The sequence below is a fragment of the Pogoniulus pusillus genome, chromosome 5 (assembly GCF_015220805.1).
Source record: "Pogoniulus pusillus isolate bPogPus1 chromosome 5, bPogPus1.pri, whole genome shotgun sequence".
NCBI classification, from domain to species: Eukaryota; Metazoa; Chordata; class Aves; order Piciformes; family Lybiidae; genus Pogoniulus; species Pogoniulus pusillus.
The window spans coordinates 4,332,409-4,347,817 of NC_087268.1; the positions used below are offsets into that span (position 1 = coordinate 4,332,409).

Consider the following 15,409-nt stretch of genomic DNA (forward strand, 5'->3'; position numbering starts at 1 on the left):
TAAGTCCACTGTTGCCTATAAGCAAACTGAAGATGATTCCCCACAGCTGTCTTCAGCTCTCACAGGGATAGGGACTATTTGCTACTTTTTGTCTTCTTGAATTAATGTCTTAATGTGCCTCAAAGTAGCTGTACTCAGGGAAGTAACAGCTTTAAATTCACTGATTTACACATTTAAAACCTCACCAAAAAATAAAAGTAGCTGAAACATTACTTTTTAAAATCTTTTTAAGCACTGTAGCTTGGGAAAAAAGTAGGGAATGGTGGGAGAAATGACTGATACATGATTTGCTTATTTTGGTTTTGAAACTTTCTCCTTCTGCTCCTCCAACTCCTTGTAAATGGATGATGAAAAGCCCAAGAAGAATTTATCCAAGCTTTCAATATATCCAAAGCTGTTTGTGGTGAATTTTATAGATCTGATTGCTAGAGCCAATGGAAAGCACATATCTGTCTGTCTACAGCTCTCATTATCTGAGCATTTAGTTCTGGATTTAACTTCTGCAAACGATGGGAGGTTTTTCCAAGTTATAGATGGTGTTTTATAGCACATTCAAAGTATCTCCTCTTTCTCTTAAACGCTGCACTTGAAGGAAGATCCATCTTTTAGGACTTTAACCTGAAATGTAATAAGAAGTTTTTGGAGTTTTGTTTTTCTTTTGTGTTTTGTCCACCTGATAACAAAAACTTCTGAGTGGTAGAAGGTCACTCAGGACCAACGACTTGAGTCCTGCTCATTTCCTGAGCAGGGAGAGTTTAAGAGCACTTGGATGTTGCAGGTCTAATATTTCAGGAGGAGTTGAAATGAAATGCACTTCACTATGTAAACAGATTTATGTCCATTGACCATACTTGTTCATTTGCCCAAAAAACTTCTGATTTTGATTCTTTATTTTATATGTGGTTCTTTACTTCTTATATATATTTCAATTTTGGTAGAATCTATTGACAGTTTCAACTGTTCTGTAAAAGAAACTGATGAAATAGCTTTATTTGTCAAGTCTAGACAACCCAATCCAGCTGTATGTGCAAAACTAACACTGTATGGTGGGGGAGACAGCACTTCCTGATGCCTCTGGGCCAAATTGAGGTTGTTACTTTAGTTCTCTAGGAAGCCCCAGTTGTGTTTTCAGAATTAAAATCATTTAACAGCCATTCCTCTCTAAAACCAACAACAACTCTATGCAAGCCCTTGCCATGTAACTCAGTTGTCTTCTCCACCAGGATTTTTTTTGTCCAACTTACCCAAGGCAAAGTAATTTTTCTCCCCCTTCCTTCTCATTTGAATAGTGTATTTTAGTGATCTGAGACGTGTCTGCATAGCAGAAAAAATAATGATTCATATTGGTTCATGGAAAATACACAGCAAACTGAGATGAAGAAATAGCTGCCTCTGAGCACAGTACCCTTTCTCTGAATTTGTCTTGTGAATGTGACATTTAACTTAAAATCTGTTCTGATTTAGCCTGAAAGAGTAGTAATAAAACTATAAAGTGATCCGTGCGATAGAGGGTGAAATCACAGTCTTATTTTTCAGTTGAGCTTATTCTCAAGCCATGATGAAACTATCAGTAGCTCCTGACATTCTGCTGAAAAAGCAATAAGGGCAGAATCAGGAGCATCTTGACTTCAGAAGCAGACTATCATTCAGAAACACAATTCATGACTTAAATTCAGTGTGATGCAGCAGCTAGGATTCAAAATTACTTTAAAAGAAGGCTCTAATATTTGATAAGGCTATTAATAGACATGTAGCCACACAAAACCAGTCACTACAGAAACCTATCACATAACACTGGAGACGATTCTGTAGGCTGCCCTAAGCCTATAGCCTTTTCAACTGGCATTTAGTAAAGAAACTGGGTTGTCCTACTACTCAAAGTAAAAATTATTTGATTGATGAGTTTATTACTAGTCATTCTTGTCAAGGTACTCACTTGTCTGTATTTCTTTCAAGATCCCATCAGGCCTTTTCATTCCCAGCATGGCAGTTGGAGCCATGGCTGGCAGGATGGTTGGGATTGGAGTAGAGCAGCTGGCATATCACCATCATGACTGGATCATCTTCAGGAACTGGTGTAGACCTGGGGCAGACTGCGTCACACCGGGACTTTATGCTATGGTGGGAGCAGCAGCTTGCTTGGGTACAGTACCTGCTGATCATTGGTTTGTGCATGAATACCACTGATGTTTGGGGACCTACAAATTGTTTATGAGGGCTTTATATTTGTGTTAGGTACTGGGCTGGCATTTCTGGAAGTAATAGAAATTGAAATCAAGATGTGATGGGCTAAAGCAAGGGCAGTTTCCTCTAATGGTGTCTCCAGTGATCTATCAGGTAGTCAGCAACAGAGAGGCTTGCAGTCAACAACAACTACTCCTTGTAATCTGCCAAAAAGCACATAGAAGGAAAGAAAAAAGTAAAGTTAGGTTTCCAAGAAAGAGTGGTTTTGCTTGGATTTTTTTCTCCTTTAACGTAATGAAATCGGCTGTAGCTGGATTAAATCTGCTCTTTGTTTAGACTGTGCTCTTTCAGTGCAGGGGACAAACTTCATAGCTCTGGCCAAAATTTAAGCTACACAGAGTTAAAAACTCTGCATCTTATTTTGGCTGCTTGTCACACTATGGTCGACTGGACTGTATTTTGGGTTTGAGTTTGATCATGGGCCAGTATCTGATTACATTCAATCAATAAATTTATTGGATATAACAGGAACGATCTGCTAACCATTAAAGCAAGACCATTGAATAATACCTCAGATATCACATTTCTAGTCACTGAGGCAACGGGAATGTTATAAGCATACCATCTGAACATGTTTTTGCTTGATTGTATCTGTCCCCTTCTATGGTTCTTGTATGTTTTACCTCCTTTTTTTTTTTGTTGTTGTTGTGGTTGATATTGTCATTAGATGATGAAATAATAGTGGAGAGGCATAACACATGATTAATGTAATTGGGTAGATTTGAAATGAAAGATGAACTCAGGAAAGAGCTGGAAAAAATTCAGTTTTGGAGTCTTATAAAAAGCAGGATCATTTGTATGATCTGTTATAAGGGAAGGAAGGGTGGGATTTGCTTGTCTAAATTTAATGTCTGTAGTATAGACATCAACATCTGAGCTTGCTGTGTTGATATCTTTCACAGTCAAAACAGAAAAATGAGGTACTGGAAAGATTAGTCTCATCTGGTAATAAACATCTGAAACCAGGCAAATGAACAGATGAATTTGGCCTCAGGAGTTCTTGCTTTTCTACAGAGATTACAAAGGCAATCTGCATCACCCCTTTGGATGTGAACATCTACAGCAGTGTAGGCACATTAAAAACAGTGAAGTGCTTCCTCTTGTTCATAAATGTTCTTAATGTACATAAAATAGGTGATACATGTATATTTTGCTGTGAAATTCCAGCTGCTAGTTGGTAATCACGTTCCCTTTCAAAAGGTCCAAATCAAGCTGCAATGACTTTAATAGCATAGTGACACAGACAGGGGAATGTTCACTGCTTGTTGTTAAGCCCAAGACCTGACTCACTCAGAGTAAATGATCCACACTCTCGTATCTGCTCTCTGCTTTTCAGAGTCAGAAGTTTAAGGCATTCTTCAGATGAAAGTCATATCCGGATCATTGTGTTAAATAATCAACAATTGAATTTTCCTGTATGCTGCTAGATTAAAAGCATTTTCTAATGAGCTGTTTTTGATTTCACTCATCTAAAATGGTGCTGTATTTTGAGGCCCAAAAAAAGCATATTTATTACATTTACCTTTTGAACAGAGGCAAAGAAATGTTACCTAATAATTCAGTGGTACATACACACTTGTCTGCGGTTATGTGATTATTTTTATCCTTTAATGTAAACTGAGGGAGTAAGGAGCTTGCTTATGAAATTGGTACTGAAAGACTAGATTGAAAAACACAGCTACAACCCCATCTACAGCTGCACGCCTACCTGGCTTCAAACCAAGCTGCATACAGTTCAAACTGTATGTTATACTGATATCAAAACCCAGGCTTTAAGCTGTAACATAGCTCTTGCAGTGTCCCTAAACTATCCTTATGTAGGATTTTGTAACCATGTCCTGCCCAAAGGTAACACTTAGCTTTCTTTTTAATATGAATGCTAATGTGAAGACCAACTCTCCGTGCTCCTACCTGCTGCGTGGTACTTAGCTGATTCTTGGGAGGATTCAGGTGTAGTTTCTCAGGTGTCCAGTATAGCTGATCTTCTGGTATGTTTTCTGGTTTGATAGCTCTGTCTTTTAGCATTTATTATTTCCTTCTCAGTGTTAGCCTCTTTATCTTGAGCAAGTTCTCTCTTTTTTAATGAAAAGTGCAGTAAACAGAACAATCTCTTTCTCCAGTGAAATGAGCTCCCAGATGCTTAGCAAAGTATAAAGGCAAAGTACTCATAGTAAGTAATCTTGTGTAACACTCAAAAATATAAATGGCTTTCTTGGTAGGTTGAAGAGCACTCAGGGCAACTTGACTACTTTCCTTGTTGGCAGGTGGCGTTACCCGAATGACGGTTTCTCTGGTGGTGATTATGTTTGAGCTAACTGGAGGCCTGGAGTACATTGTACCTCTGATGGCTGCAGCTGTCACAAGCAAGTGGGTGGCAGATGCCTTTGGGAAAGAAGGGATCTATGAAGCTCACATTCATCTCAATGGTTACCCGTTTCTGGATGTGAAGGATGAATTCACCCACCGAACCTTGGCAACAGACGTGATGAGACCGAGGCGCGGGGAGGCTCCTCTGTCTGTTCTGACGCAGGACAGCATGACAGTGGAGGATGTGGAGACACTAATCAAGGAGACTGACTACAATGGCTTTCCAGTAGTGGTTTCCAAGGACTCTGAGAGACTTATTGGATTTGCACAGAGACGAGAGCTGATTCTTGCTATAAGTGAGTACAGTATCAGTGTATGTCCAAGTTTGATTTTGATAGGGTGGGGTGTTACCAGTTTTATTCACCTTGAAGAATGGGTAAATAAGAACTAAACTTATCAGCCCAAGTCTGGCTTTTACTAGTTACTACAACCCATAGCTGGGTTGTATTGCAACTTACTAGCTGTTAGATTTCTGTAGGCTTGACATTTGAAGGCTTAATTTTGCTGTGACTCAGAATGGTACAATTCTGCAAGAGACAACAGAGGTAAACCTGTCAGAACCAGATCAAGAGCCACTGCAGTTCCAAATTCTTTCACTCTCCATGGGCTGTCAGCAGCAGCTGGGGTAGTTGTCAACCTTTGTCACCAGATGACAAAATACTCTGCAGGCCTAGGAAATCAGTCCCATGGTCAGCTCTCAGTTCTGGCAGTCCTGTGGTGTTGAGGGATAGCTGGATGGGCAGGCAAGATGCTGGAGTGAATCATAGAGTGTCAGGGGCTGGAGAAAGATCATCTGGTCCAGCCGGCAGCAGATCACACTGGAACACATCCAGACGGTTCTTGAATATCCCTAGAGAGGGAGACTCCACAACCTCCCTGGGCAGCTGATTCCAGTGCTCTGACACCCTCACAGTGAAAAAATTCTTTCTCAGGTTCACATGGAACCCCCTGTGCCTCAATTTCCATCCATTGCCCCTTGTCCTGTCACTGGGCATCACCAAGAAAACGCTGACTCCATCCTCCTGGCATCTGCCCCTTCCATATTTATAAACATGAATGAGTCTTCTCCTCTCCAAGCTAAAAAAGCCCCAGCTCTCTCAGTCTTTCCTAATAAGGAAGATGTTCAACTTCCTTAATAATTTTGTGGCTCTGTGCTGGACTCTCTCAAGCAGCTCCTTGTCCTTCTTGGGCTGGGAGGCCCAGAGCTGGGCACAGTACTCCAGATGAGTCCTCACAGGGGCAGAGTAGAAGGGAAGGAGAACCTCTGTCGACCTACTAACTAATAGACCCCAGAATGTCACTGGCCTTCAGTATTCAGTATCACCAAGGTTGGAAGAGACCTCACAGATCATCAAGTCCAACCCTTTACCACAGTGCCCAAGGCTAGACCATGGCACCAAGTGCCACATCCAACCTTGCCTTGAACTGCCCCAGGGACGACGACTCCACCACCTCCCCAGGCAGCCCATTCCAGTGCCCAATGACTCTCTCAGTGAAGAACTTTCTCCTCACCTCGAGCCGAAATTTCCCCTGGCACAGCCTGAGGCTGTGTCCTCTTGTTCTGGAGCTGGCCACCTGAGAGAAGAGAGCAACCTCCTCCTGGCCACAACCACCCTTCAGGTAGTTGTAGACAGCAATAAGGTCACCCCTGAGCCTCCTCTTCTCCAGGCTAAACAACCCCAGCTCCCTCAGCCTCTCCTCGTAGGGCTTGTGCTCGAGGTCTCTCACAAGCCTCGTCGCCCTTCTCTGGACACGCTCAAGCATTTCGATGTCCCTCCTAAACTGGGCCTTCTTTGCCACAAGAGCACGTTGCTGGCTCATGGCCATCCTTCCATCCACCAGGACTCCCAAGTCCTTCTCCCCTTCACTGCTGTCCAGCAGATCAGTCCCCAACCTATACCGATACATAGGATTATTGTTTCCCAGGTGCACAACTCTACACTTGCCCCTATTAAACTATATTAAATCTCTCCCTGCCCAACTCTCCAGCCTAAGTCTCTGAATGGCAGCACAACTCTCTGCTGTGTCACCCACTCCACCCAGCTTGGTGCTATCAGCAAACTTGCTGACAGTGCACTCCAGGTCATTAATGAATACACTGAATAATATTGGTCCCAGTACCAACCCCTGAGGAACTTCACTAGTTACAGTGGAATTACACTCTACAGGGAAATGGAATGTCTGGCATATCCAAATCTTGATATTGACTTGCTTCTCTCTGTGTGGGCCTGTTCCATTCCTCTGCTTCAGGCACCTTTAAAAGCTGTTGTCTCAGTTGGAAACTCCCATATTCTTTGGAAAAGAAAATCCATAACCAGAAAATTAAGGCAGTTTTAAAGGACTACTCTCCTACTCCTCACAAAGCTAAAATGAAATCCAAAATGACAATTGTCTTAAAAGCTGGGGCTTTTTTTCCTAATGCATATTTATCTCCTTGATATAAAAAGCTCAACCTAAGTGATTAGACCTAAAATTTATATTTGTATAAGGACACTCAGCTGTTACTTGACTCCCTTTTTTTTAATCCCAATTAGCAGCAAGTCACCAATGTTGCATCACTCCTACATGCTGAAGAAGAGAAGTGGCAGAATCCAGTTTTCTATCCTTAAAATGTTGTGCAGAATTCAGTAAGATTTTTTTCTCTCCTTCTGTGGTGTAAGTTGCCATTTCAGTTAGAGAAAATAGTTTAGGAACTGAATTAATTTTGCATTTAGTTACATCACTAATTTCTCAAAACGTAGGAAAGAAGAACAGGCCTTAGTGCCAGCAACTTACTACAGGTCCTCCAGTTGTACAGTTGTAGTGTATCATAGAATCGTAGAATCAACCAGGTTGGAAGAGACCTCCAAGATCATCCAGGCCAACCTAGTACCCAGCCCTAGCCAGTCAACCAGACCATGGCACTAAGTGCCCCATCCAGGCTTTTCTTGAGCACTTCCAGGGATGGTGCCTCCACCACCTCCCTGGGCAGCCCATTCCAATGCCAATCACTCTCTCTGCCAACAACTTCCTCCTAACATCCAGCCTATACTTACCCCGGCACAACTTGAGACTGTGTCCCCTTGTTCTGTTGCTGGTTGCCTGGGAGAAGAGGCCAACCCCCACCTGGCTACAATGTCCCTTCAGGTAGTTGTAGACAGCAATGAGGTCACCCCTTTGAGAATCTAACCCACTATCATTTGTTGTTTCTTCATCAAAAAGTTATAATTCTCTGTGTGCTGAGCTCAGTATAAGAGGATTTTAAAGGCTTCTAGATTAATTCCAAGGCTGGTGGCTGCAATACCTCCTTCAAACAACTGACTTTTTCAGAGAGCTAATCTTCTTTTGATAGTAACAAAGGATGCTTTTAATGGCAAAGCTAGGAAAATTAGGTATGTGTCTGAAGTCTCACTTGAAGTGTTAATGCCAAGAGCTGATAACATTGATGAAATGCTTTTGCTGGAGATTTTCAAATGTCTCTTGCATTCCCCAGTGAAAAGTAAAAAAACTTAATTAGATATATTTAGCTTAGCCTGTGTCTGACTTTTACACTGTCCATGCTGTGCCTAACACTTGCTACCACTTTAACTTTATAGCCTTTTGTGTCTCCCTTCTGGGGAGGTGTGCCAGTGGGAAAATTGCATGGATTGAAGATGCAGAGCCCCTGTTTTAAAAGCAGATTTATCAGACACTGAAGCGAGTCAGAGAATTTTGAAGGACTGTCTTTTGATTCAGGTAGTAGATTGCAGTGTGGCTGAATGGGCTTGCTAGAAGACGTGTAAAATACCTGTTCACATGCAGCTCTGCCTTGAGAGTTACCTCTGTGTCGTTTCTTTGTTTGTAAGAGGGGCACTAAGCATTCTCTAGAAATACATCCAGACCCTGAGAAGGGAATGGCAGTGAAAACCTCCCTGTTCTCAGAAGCACCTTCAGAAGGATTGCATTCTTCCACTGGCTCTTTTTGAGCAGGTAAACAGGTCATATGGGTAGGGTCACATTCTGGGAGTAGATGTCTGCATTTTAGATGGCACCTACTTTACAGACTTACAGAGGGGAGTTTTTGACCCTGCAAAACTCCTCTTAAATTCAGTCAGTGCAAAAGGCAGGGTCTTGGACACAAGCCAGGTGGCCTGAATAATGTATTTTTTCCAATGTGGAGTTGAGAGAGCAAGGCAGTTAATGTTGATTGTGAACTGTGAACTCCTGAATATGAGAGGCCATTTCACATTTGGGAGACTTAATTCACTCTCTAGCTATGACAAGAGCCTTCTGAATAGATTACTGTGTAAAACCAAATGTCATCATCCATTCGCTTTGCTCTTTCTGTTAAACTGTATCTGTTGGGTTTTTTTTGCCCAGTAACTGCAAAAATGATCTGTTTTTCTGGTTTACCTTTACTCTAACTCCCTGTTCCAGTGAGACTGCATACAAATTCCACCATTTTTTTTTTCTGCTGCTGAATTTGTTCAGTAGTACTACATCATTCAAATTTCTCCAGAGAGATGTTTGACTTGGAAGAGTGAAGTCATGGCTTTCGCTAATCACTGTTGTCCAGGTCATTTCTGCTCTGAGAGCAGCAATGTGGTAACTGAAATGCTTGGCTCTGTTGCTTTGGGTGCAGCTTTGGGAAGGAAATTCCTAGCTGTCAAGGGTTTTTATCAAAGGGTAGGAGTTACCTTGATTAATGTTACCTCTTAGCAAAGATCATATATCAAAGAGCTAGGCAGGCATATTCACACATGAAATTAGATGTATGAATCGAAACAAGATGAGACAAAGTTAGCATCGTTCCTATAAATTCCAATAGGGCTTGTAATGTGTGGGGTGAGAAGGTTGAAAATCATACACTGTACTGATATTAGGTTTGAGCCAGCACTGCTTCAGTTCCAGAAATGTTACAACACAATGATCATTAAAGGGAAAAAAATGCAGCTGGAACATGTTAAAAATCATTACTGTCTACACATTACAAGTCACAGCAGCAGGTTTTTGCACTTTGATTAATGGCAACGAGCTCCAAGACTATACACATACACTTTGAGTATGTCTGATTTGCTACATGTCTCAAGAACAGAAGCAGTCTGTATTAATCAAAGATAATAATTCAACTATTTCCACAAGTTTCATAGAGTTATAAAATGCACTGGGTTTGGAAGAGACCTGTCAAGGTCATCCAGTCCAACACCTCTGCAGTAAGCAGAGGCATTCCCAACTAGATAAGGTTGCTCAGAGCCCATCAAGCCAGACTTTGGATGACTCAAGGGGTGGGGCCTCAAGCACCTCCCTAGGCATCCTTTTGCAGTGTACCACCACCCTCACAGTAAAGAACATCTTCCTAATGGCCAGTCTAAATCTACCCTTCACTAGTTTAAAACTGTTGTCCATTGCTATGCCTTCGTAATTTATACAAAAAGAGTTAAAACTTCAGAGCCAAGCACAAAATGTTCATATCCTGTGGTAAGAGAAGTTGGTTAGCATTTGGAAGCTCATTGCATGTGTTAGCTACACCCTGTTGTGTTGAGTAGGAGCACGGTAAACACTTCAAAGAAAATAAACCAGTTCAGTTGGCTGTTCAGCCTACAGAAGAAATCTCATATCTTCAATTGCCATTGGAATGGGCTGCCCGGGGAGGTGGTGGAGTTGCCGTCCCTGGAGGTGTTGAAGAAAGGCCTGGATGAGGCACTTAGTGCCATGGTCTAGCTGACTGGACAGGGCTAGGGGCTAGGTTGGACTGGATGATCTTGGAGGTCTCTTCCAACCTGGTGATTCTATTATTTCAATATCTGAAGGGCACTTACAGGAAGGATTGGTTAGAAGACCTTGTAGTAACAGGATGAGGAGTGATGGTTTTAAACTGGAGCAGGGTAGGTTTATGTTGGACATAAGGAAGGTTCTCTGTGATGAGAGTGACGAAATACTGGAATAGGTTGCCCAGGGATGTGGTTAAGGCACTGGAAACATTCAAGATCAGACTCAGTGTAGCCCTAAGCAGTCTGATCTGCAGGAGGGGCTGGACAAATTGACCTTTGAGGGTCCCTTCCAACCCAATGCAATCTGTGAATCACTGAATCCTAAAAGTTCTTCTTGGAGCATACTTTAAAGTAAAAGCCCTATACCAATCATGCAAATTCCAGATACAGTGTGAAGTTCACATCATAGTTTGATCCAAGTAAGCATGATGGCTTCTGAACTTAGGGAAATGGTCAAACACACACTGTTGAGAAAAATGTATCAAACTAATTTGCTACTACATGTTGTTCCTCCTTTTCTTGTTCTTCTTTAAGTAGGATTCTATCATTTTCTGCCCTTTTAGAATTTAGATATGCAAACTCGATGTACAAATCCACAACATTCACTCTGCATGCCAGGTGTGTTGGTTTAGAACAGCACCCACACCACACCTGGATCCCTGGGTTGTGGATTTCTCTTGCCCTTGCTTTGTGTTTATAAATCCATTCACAGTGCCCAGATTTCCCCAACTTCATGGAAAAGTATGGGAACAAACACAGTGCTCCAAGCCAGCTGGGACCATGCACAGCTGTTGAATTCACTGTTGGGCATGTAATAGAAGTTTCTGTGGTGACTGTCACAATGGAGGAAATGACACATAGTAACTTGAATTTGACAGAATTTGCATTAGTGGTGCTTGTGAACACAACAATCTGCATATTTATTCAGAAAACATTACCCCAACCGAGCAAAAGTGTATGTTAGTAAAAGATCACTTTACACTTGTTGTGAGAGGGAGGCTGAGGGAGCTGGGGCTGTTTAGCCTGGAGAAAAGGAGGCTCAGGGGTGACCTCATTGCTCTCTACAACTACCTGAAGGGAGGTTGTAGCCAGGTGGGGGTTGCTCTCTTCTCCCAGGCAACCAGCAACAGAAGAAGGTGGGACAGTCTCAAGTTGTGCTGGGGGAAGTCTAGGCTGGATGTTAGGAGGAAGTTGTTGGCAGAGAGAGTGATTGGCATTGGAATGGGCTGCCCAGGGAGGTGGTGGAGTCACCGTCCCTGGAGGTGTTCAAGAAAAGCCTGAATGGGGCACTTAGTGCCATGGTCTGGTTGATTGGCTAGGGCTGGGTGCTAGGTTGGACTGGATGATCTTGGAGTTCTCTTCCAACCTGATTGATTCTATGCATTAAGGGCAGTGTCTCAAGGAAATTCAAGTTTCTTCTATATTTCAAACCTCTGGGACCTCAGTGTGTTTAAGGCAAACTGCAACTACTGCCTTTGCTTTCCAAAGAGCAACATTCTTGCTTTGCTTTGTTGTTAAGCCTAACTTAGCTATCTACCATGTTCTTTCTGTTGCACAGAGAATGCCAGACAGCGTCAGGATGGAGTGGTGAGCAACTCCATTGTGTACTTCACTGAAGACCCCCCTGAACTGCCACCCAACAGTCCCCATCCCCTGAAGCTCCGGCGTATTCTCAACCTGAGCCCTTTCACTGTCACTGACCATACACCGATGGAGACGGTGGTTGATATTTTCAGGAAGCTTGGGCTCCGGCAATGTCTTGTCACTCGCAGTGGGTGAGTAGGTGCTGTGCTGTGCCTGCTCAAGAGATTTTCTTCAGTATTAACTAACCCACCCTTTTCCCTGTGTAAAGCTAAGCATAGACAGTAGCTAATTCATCATCACCTCTGAGACAGTCAAGTAAGGATTTTGATGATGTCCATTTTGTGAAAGGAAGAATAAGGACAACTGAGCCAGTGGCTCCCCAGGGCAGCAAAAGAAGTCACACACAGAACCAAAATAGCACTTGCTGGGTGTCATGTTTATCCTGCTCTCCCAAATCTTTAGTGTATTGTCATTTAGATAAGGTAAAGATAAATCCAAAATAAACTGTTCCAACTGCAACTATTGCTTAGTTTTCTACAAAGGCAGATGTGGCAAGTAGTGTTGTTTGAAAAGAATGTGCCTGTTTCCAGACCTCCAGCTAGATTAGATGCTTGTGAAGACAGTGATAAAGATGTCCATGGAGGAAAATGGATCTTTTCAGCTTTCTTTCATGGGAAGTGAAAAAGAGTATCAACTAGAAGTCCAAAAAAACCAAAACCAAAAGAGCTGAAGAAATGTGGGCAAACGTGAAACTAGAAAAATAGAAAGCCACAGTTTCAAAGGGATTTGAGCTAGTTTGGAATCATTGCTCATGCCAGGATAGAAAAAAACATCATTTGAAAATATTAAAGACTATGTCTTCTGCAAAAAGCCTTTTTGTTATTAGAAAATATTGTGCATTAGCTGATCAGCTGTTACTATCAATGCAGTGTCCTTACCACTAAGAAAATAAGAACTGTTGTCAGAATACAGGTTTGGATGCCTGGATTTTAATCTCGGAATTCTTGCATTTACATGAAATGAAAGGTGGAAAAAACTGTAACAATGACATAGCTTCAACATTCTGTGCCTCATGACCTTCAAAGATTCAAAAGCCCTTAAATGCTGAGGGTTAGGAAACTTTCAACTCTTGGGGTCAGACATCCCACAGGCCTCTTCTTCACAGGTATACTTTTTTAGGTTCACATAAATGAGGAATTTTCACTCAAATTTGTAGTAATTATGCTGTTGCACAGTGAAGGTTTCAGAAAATTTGTTCTGTGGCTTAGTTTGTAGATCTCTAAACCCCATGCCCAAGCTCAGCACGCTGGTACCTTGGTTTTGTGCTGTTTGTCCTTTATAGCCTGAGCCTAAGCAAACTCCTTACTTGTTTTGTACAAAGTATCATTAGTTGTAGTTTCTCACTCAGTCAAATAGAGGTAACAACCAAAAGTATTTCACCTAATGATCCTGTCCAAGGTAGTAGAAGTACACAAAGTGAGAATGCTTTTTGTAAAAGCTAATAATTTAGGAATGGGTGCAATGAACAATGCTATGTAAAGGCACTCACACAATGTCCACACAGCTGAACAGGGTAAAAAAAAACAGATGATATATGAGATGATTGTTGACCTTTCCTTTCCTTTTCTCCTCTAGGAGGCTGCTGGGTATCATAACTAAAAAGGATGTATTAAGACATATGGCTCAAATGGCAAACCAGGACCCTGAATCTATCATGTTTAACTAGACTGGTAAAGGAAGAAGAAAGTAACCCCAGAGGAATCCCTTCTAGGTTAACGCAAAGGCTACATTTGGTATTTCATTTTGTTTCAAGAGCAAATGTAATGTGTGTGAGGAATGACCCAATATGCCTCTGACAGAGGGATTGGATGCAGGATGGCACTTATTTAATGAGGAAGGCAGTTTAGAAGCTCTGAGCAGCTGCAGACATCAAGCTGTGTTTCCTTAATGAGATTCTCAACAGCTCAATTGGAGTGTTGGTGTGTATAAATGATGTGGTGCTTAGAGACCAGGAGCCAGGAGCACCAGTGGGGTGCATCAGTATTCACAGTAACTCCTGCAGCAGGTGTGAAGACTTGCAGACACTGCTTATGTATAAACTGTTGAGAGATACAAAGATTTATGTTCCAGACTGAAGAGTGTATATGAGTAATGTCTGTTGCTTTTGTTACTGAAATGATGGCTATTTATTTGCTACTGAATTATACCATTTTCATGAGAGGGGAAAAAAAATGGCCATATTTTAAAATGAAAAAAAAAAATGTCATCTTCATTTATTTTTGTAGAAATTAAGTGAACCAAGACTGGAGTTAAAGGAGCAACACCACATTTCCATTCACTCCAAAATCTAGTGTCCCCTGCTCCCTGCCTTAGTTGTTTGGTTTTTACAAAGTTTAGCACTTCTGTCCATCAACTCCCCTTTATTACTGTTGGGATGTTACTTACTTGTAAGGATATATTATTTCTCTATGCAACTTTGCATATAGGTGTGGTATCATTTAGTATTATGCTGCTTGTTGTGGACAAAACAAGAGAAAAACAAGCGTAGAAGCCCAGGGAGAAATTTTCAAAGACACTAAAGGGAGACTGGTATCCATTTCTCCTCAGTGTTAGTGACAAGAGGTTGAATCCTTCCTCTGTTTCCCTTTGTGTACATCGTCACTGTTCACAAACTAATGAAGTTCTGCATTGATTCTTGATTTTCCGTTTAGTTCCTTTTCATCATTGCTGCTTCACGACATTGAACTGCCTTGCCAAGAGATTGCTGAAGTTGTTAGCAGTCACAGATATTTATTGTTAGCAGATCTACTCTTTAATGCATCTGCCACTCATAGGACTATGGAATCCCTCCCCACAGCACTGTGGCTGGATAAGGTCAAAGGGACTGAGAATGTTAACAAGGCTAGCAAAGCTTTAATTATTGATCTGTGTGCAGTAAGAACTCAAGATTTAACAGCCGCTGGTAAGGACACCTCCAACTCTCTCAGGTAAAAATGTTAAATTTTCCTAAACCCTCATTCTGGTCCTTTGTGAGATTTGTAAAGTTGACATTGTCTGTGTTAATATACTAGCACTTTAGTGAATATTGCTGTCAGTAACACATGACCAAATTCTACTCTAACGTGCAGTCCACACTGTCCATTGTTTGCTTTATGGCCGCAGACTTAGAGATTGGAGAGAGACGCTGCATCCTAATGTCGATGCCCTGAAACACCTTCAGACCCTCAGAGAGTCTGGTCCCTTCATTTATATTTCAAGGATTTCTGTTTAAATTCATACAGATACTAGTTTAAGGTCATTGCATCCAGATGGTCTTCACAGACAGAGGTGAGTGGAGTTCTTTCATGCCAGAAGAGTCTGTTGCTTCCTCCAGACAAAAGCCAGACTATTGATCCAACTTGTAGGCAATCCGTGTGATTATTGTGTCCCTGAACTAAGGAAACTAGCCAGGTGCAGCCTGAGTAAGATGCCCAAAGTTACATGTC

The 15,409-nt window shown here is 41.8% G+C and overlaps 1 protein-coding gene across 2 annotated transcripts in view; it reads left to right on the forward strand.

Annotated features, from left to right (window-relative positions):
* CLCN4 (chloride voltage-gated channel 4) overlaps nt 1-15,185 on the forward strand; it is a 41,512-nt gene extending 26,327 nt beyond the window's left edge. For both annotated transcript variants that reach the window (XM_064143055.1, XM_064143054.1), the window contains 4 exons: nt 1,957-2,143; nt 4,509-4,907; nt 11,899-12,115; nt 13,560-15,185. In XM_064143055.1, coding sequence (XP_063999125.1) covers nt 1,957-2,143; nt 4,509-4,907; nt 11,899-12,115; nt 13,560-13,650 — 894 coding nt within the window. In that variant the 3' untranslated portion in view covers nt 13,651-15,185. The remainder of the gene's footprint in view (nt 1-1,956; nt 2,144-4,508; nt 4,908-11,898; nt 12,116-13,559) is intronic.
* Nucleotides 15,186-15,409: the final 224 nt, after the last annotated feature.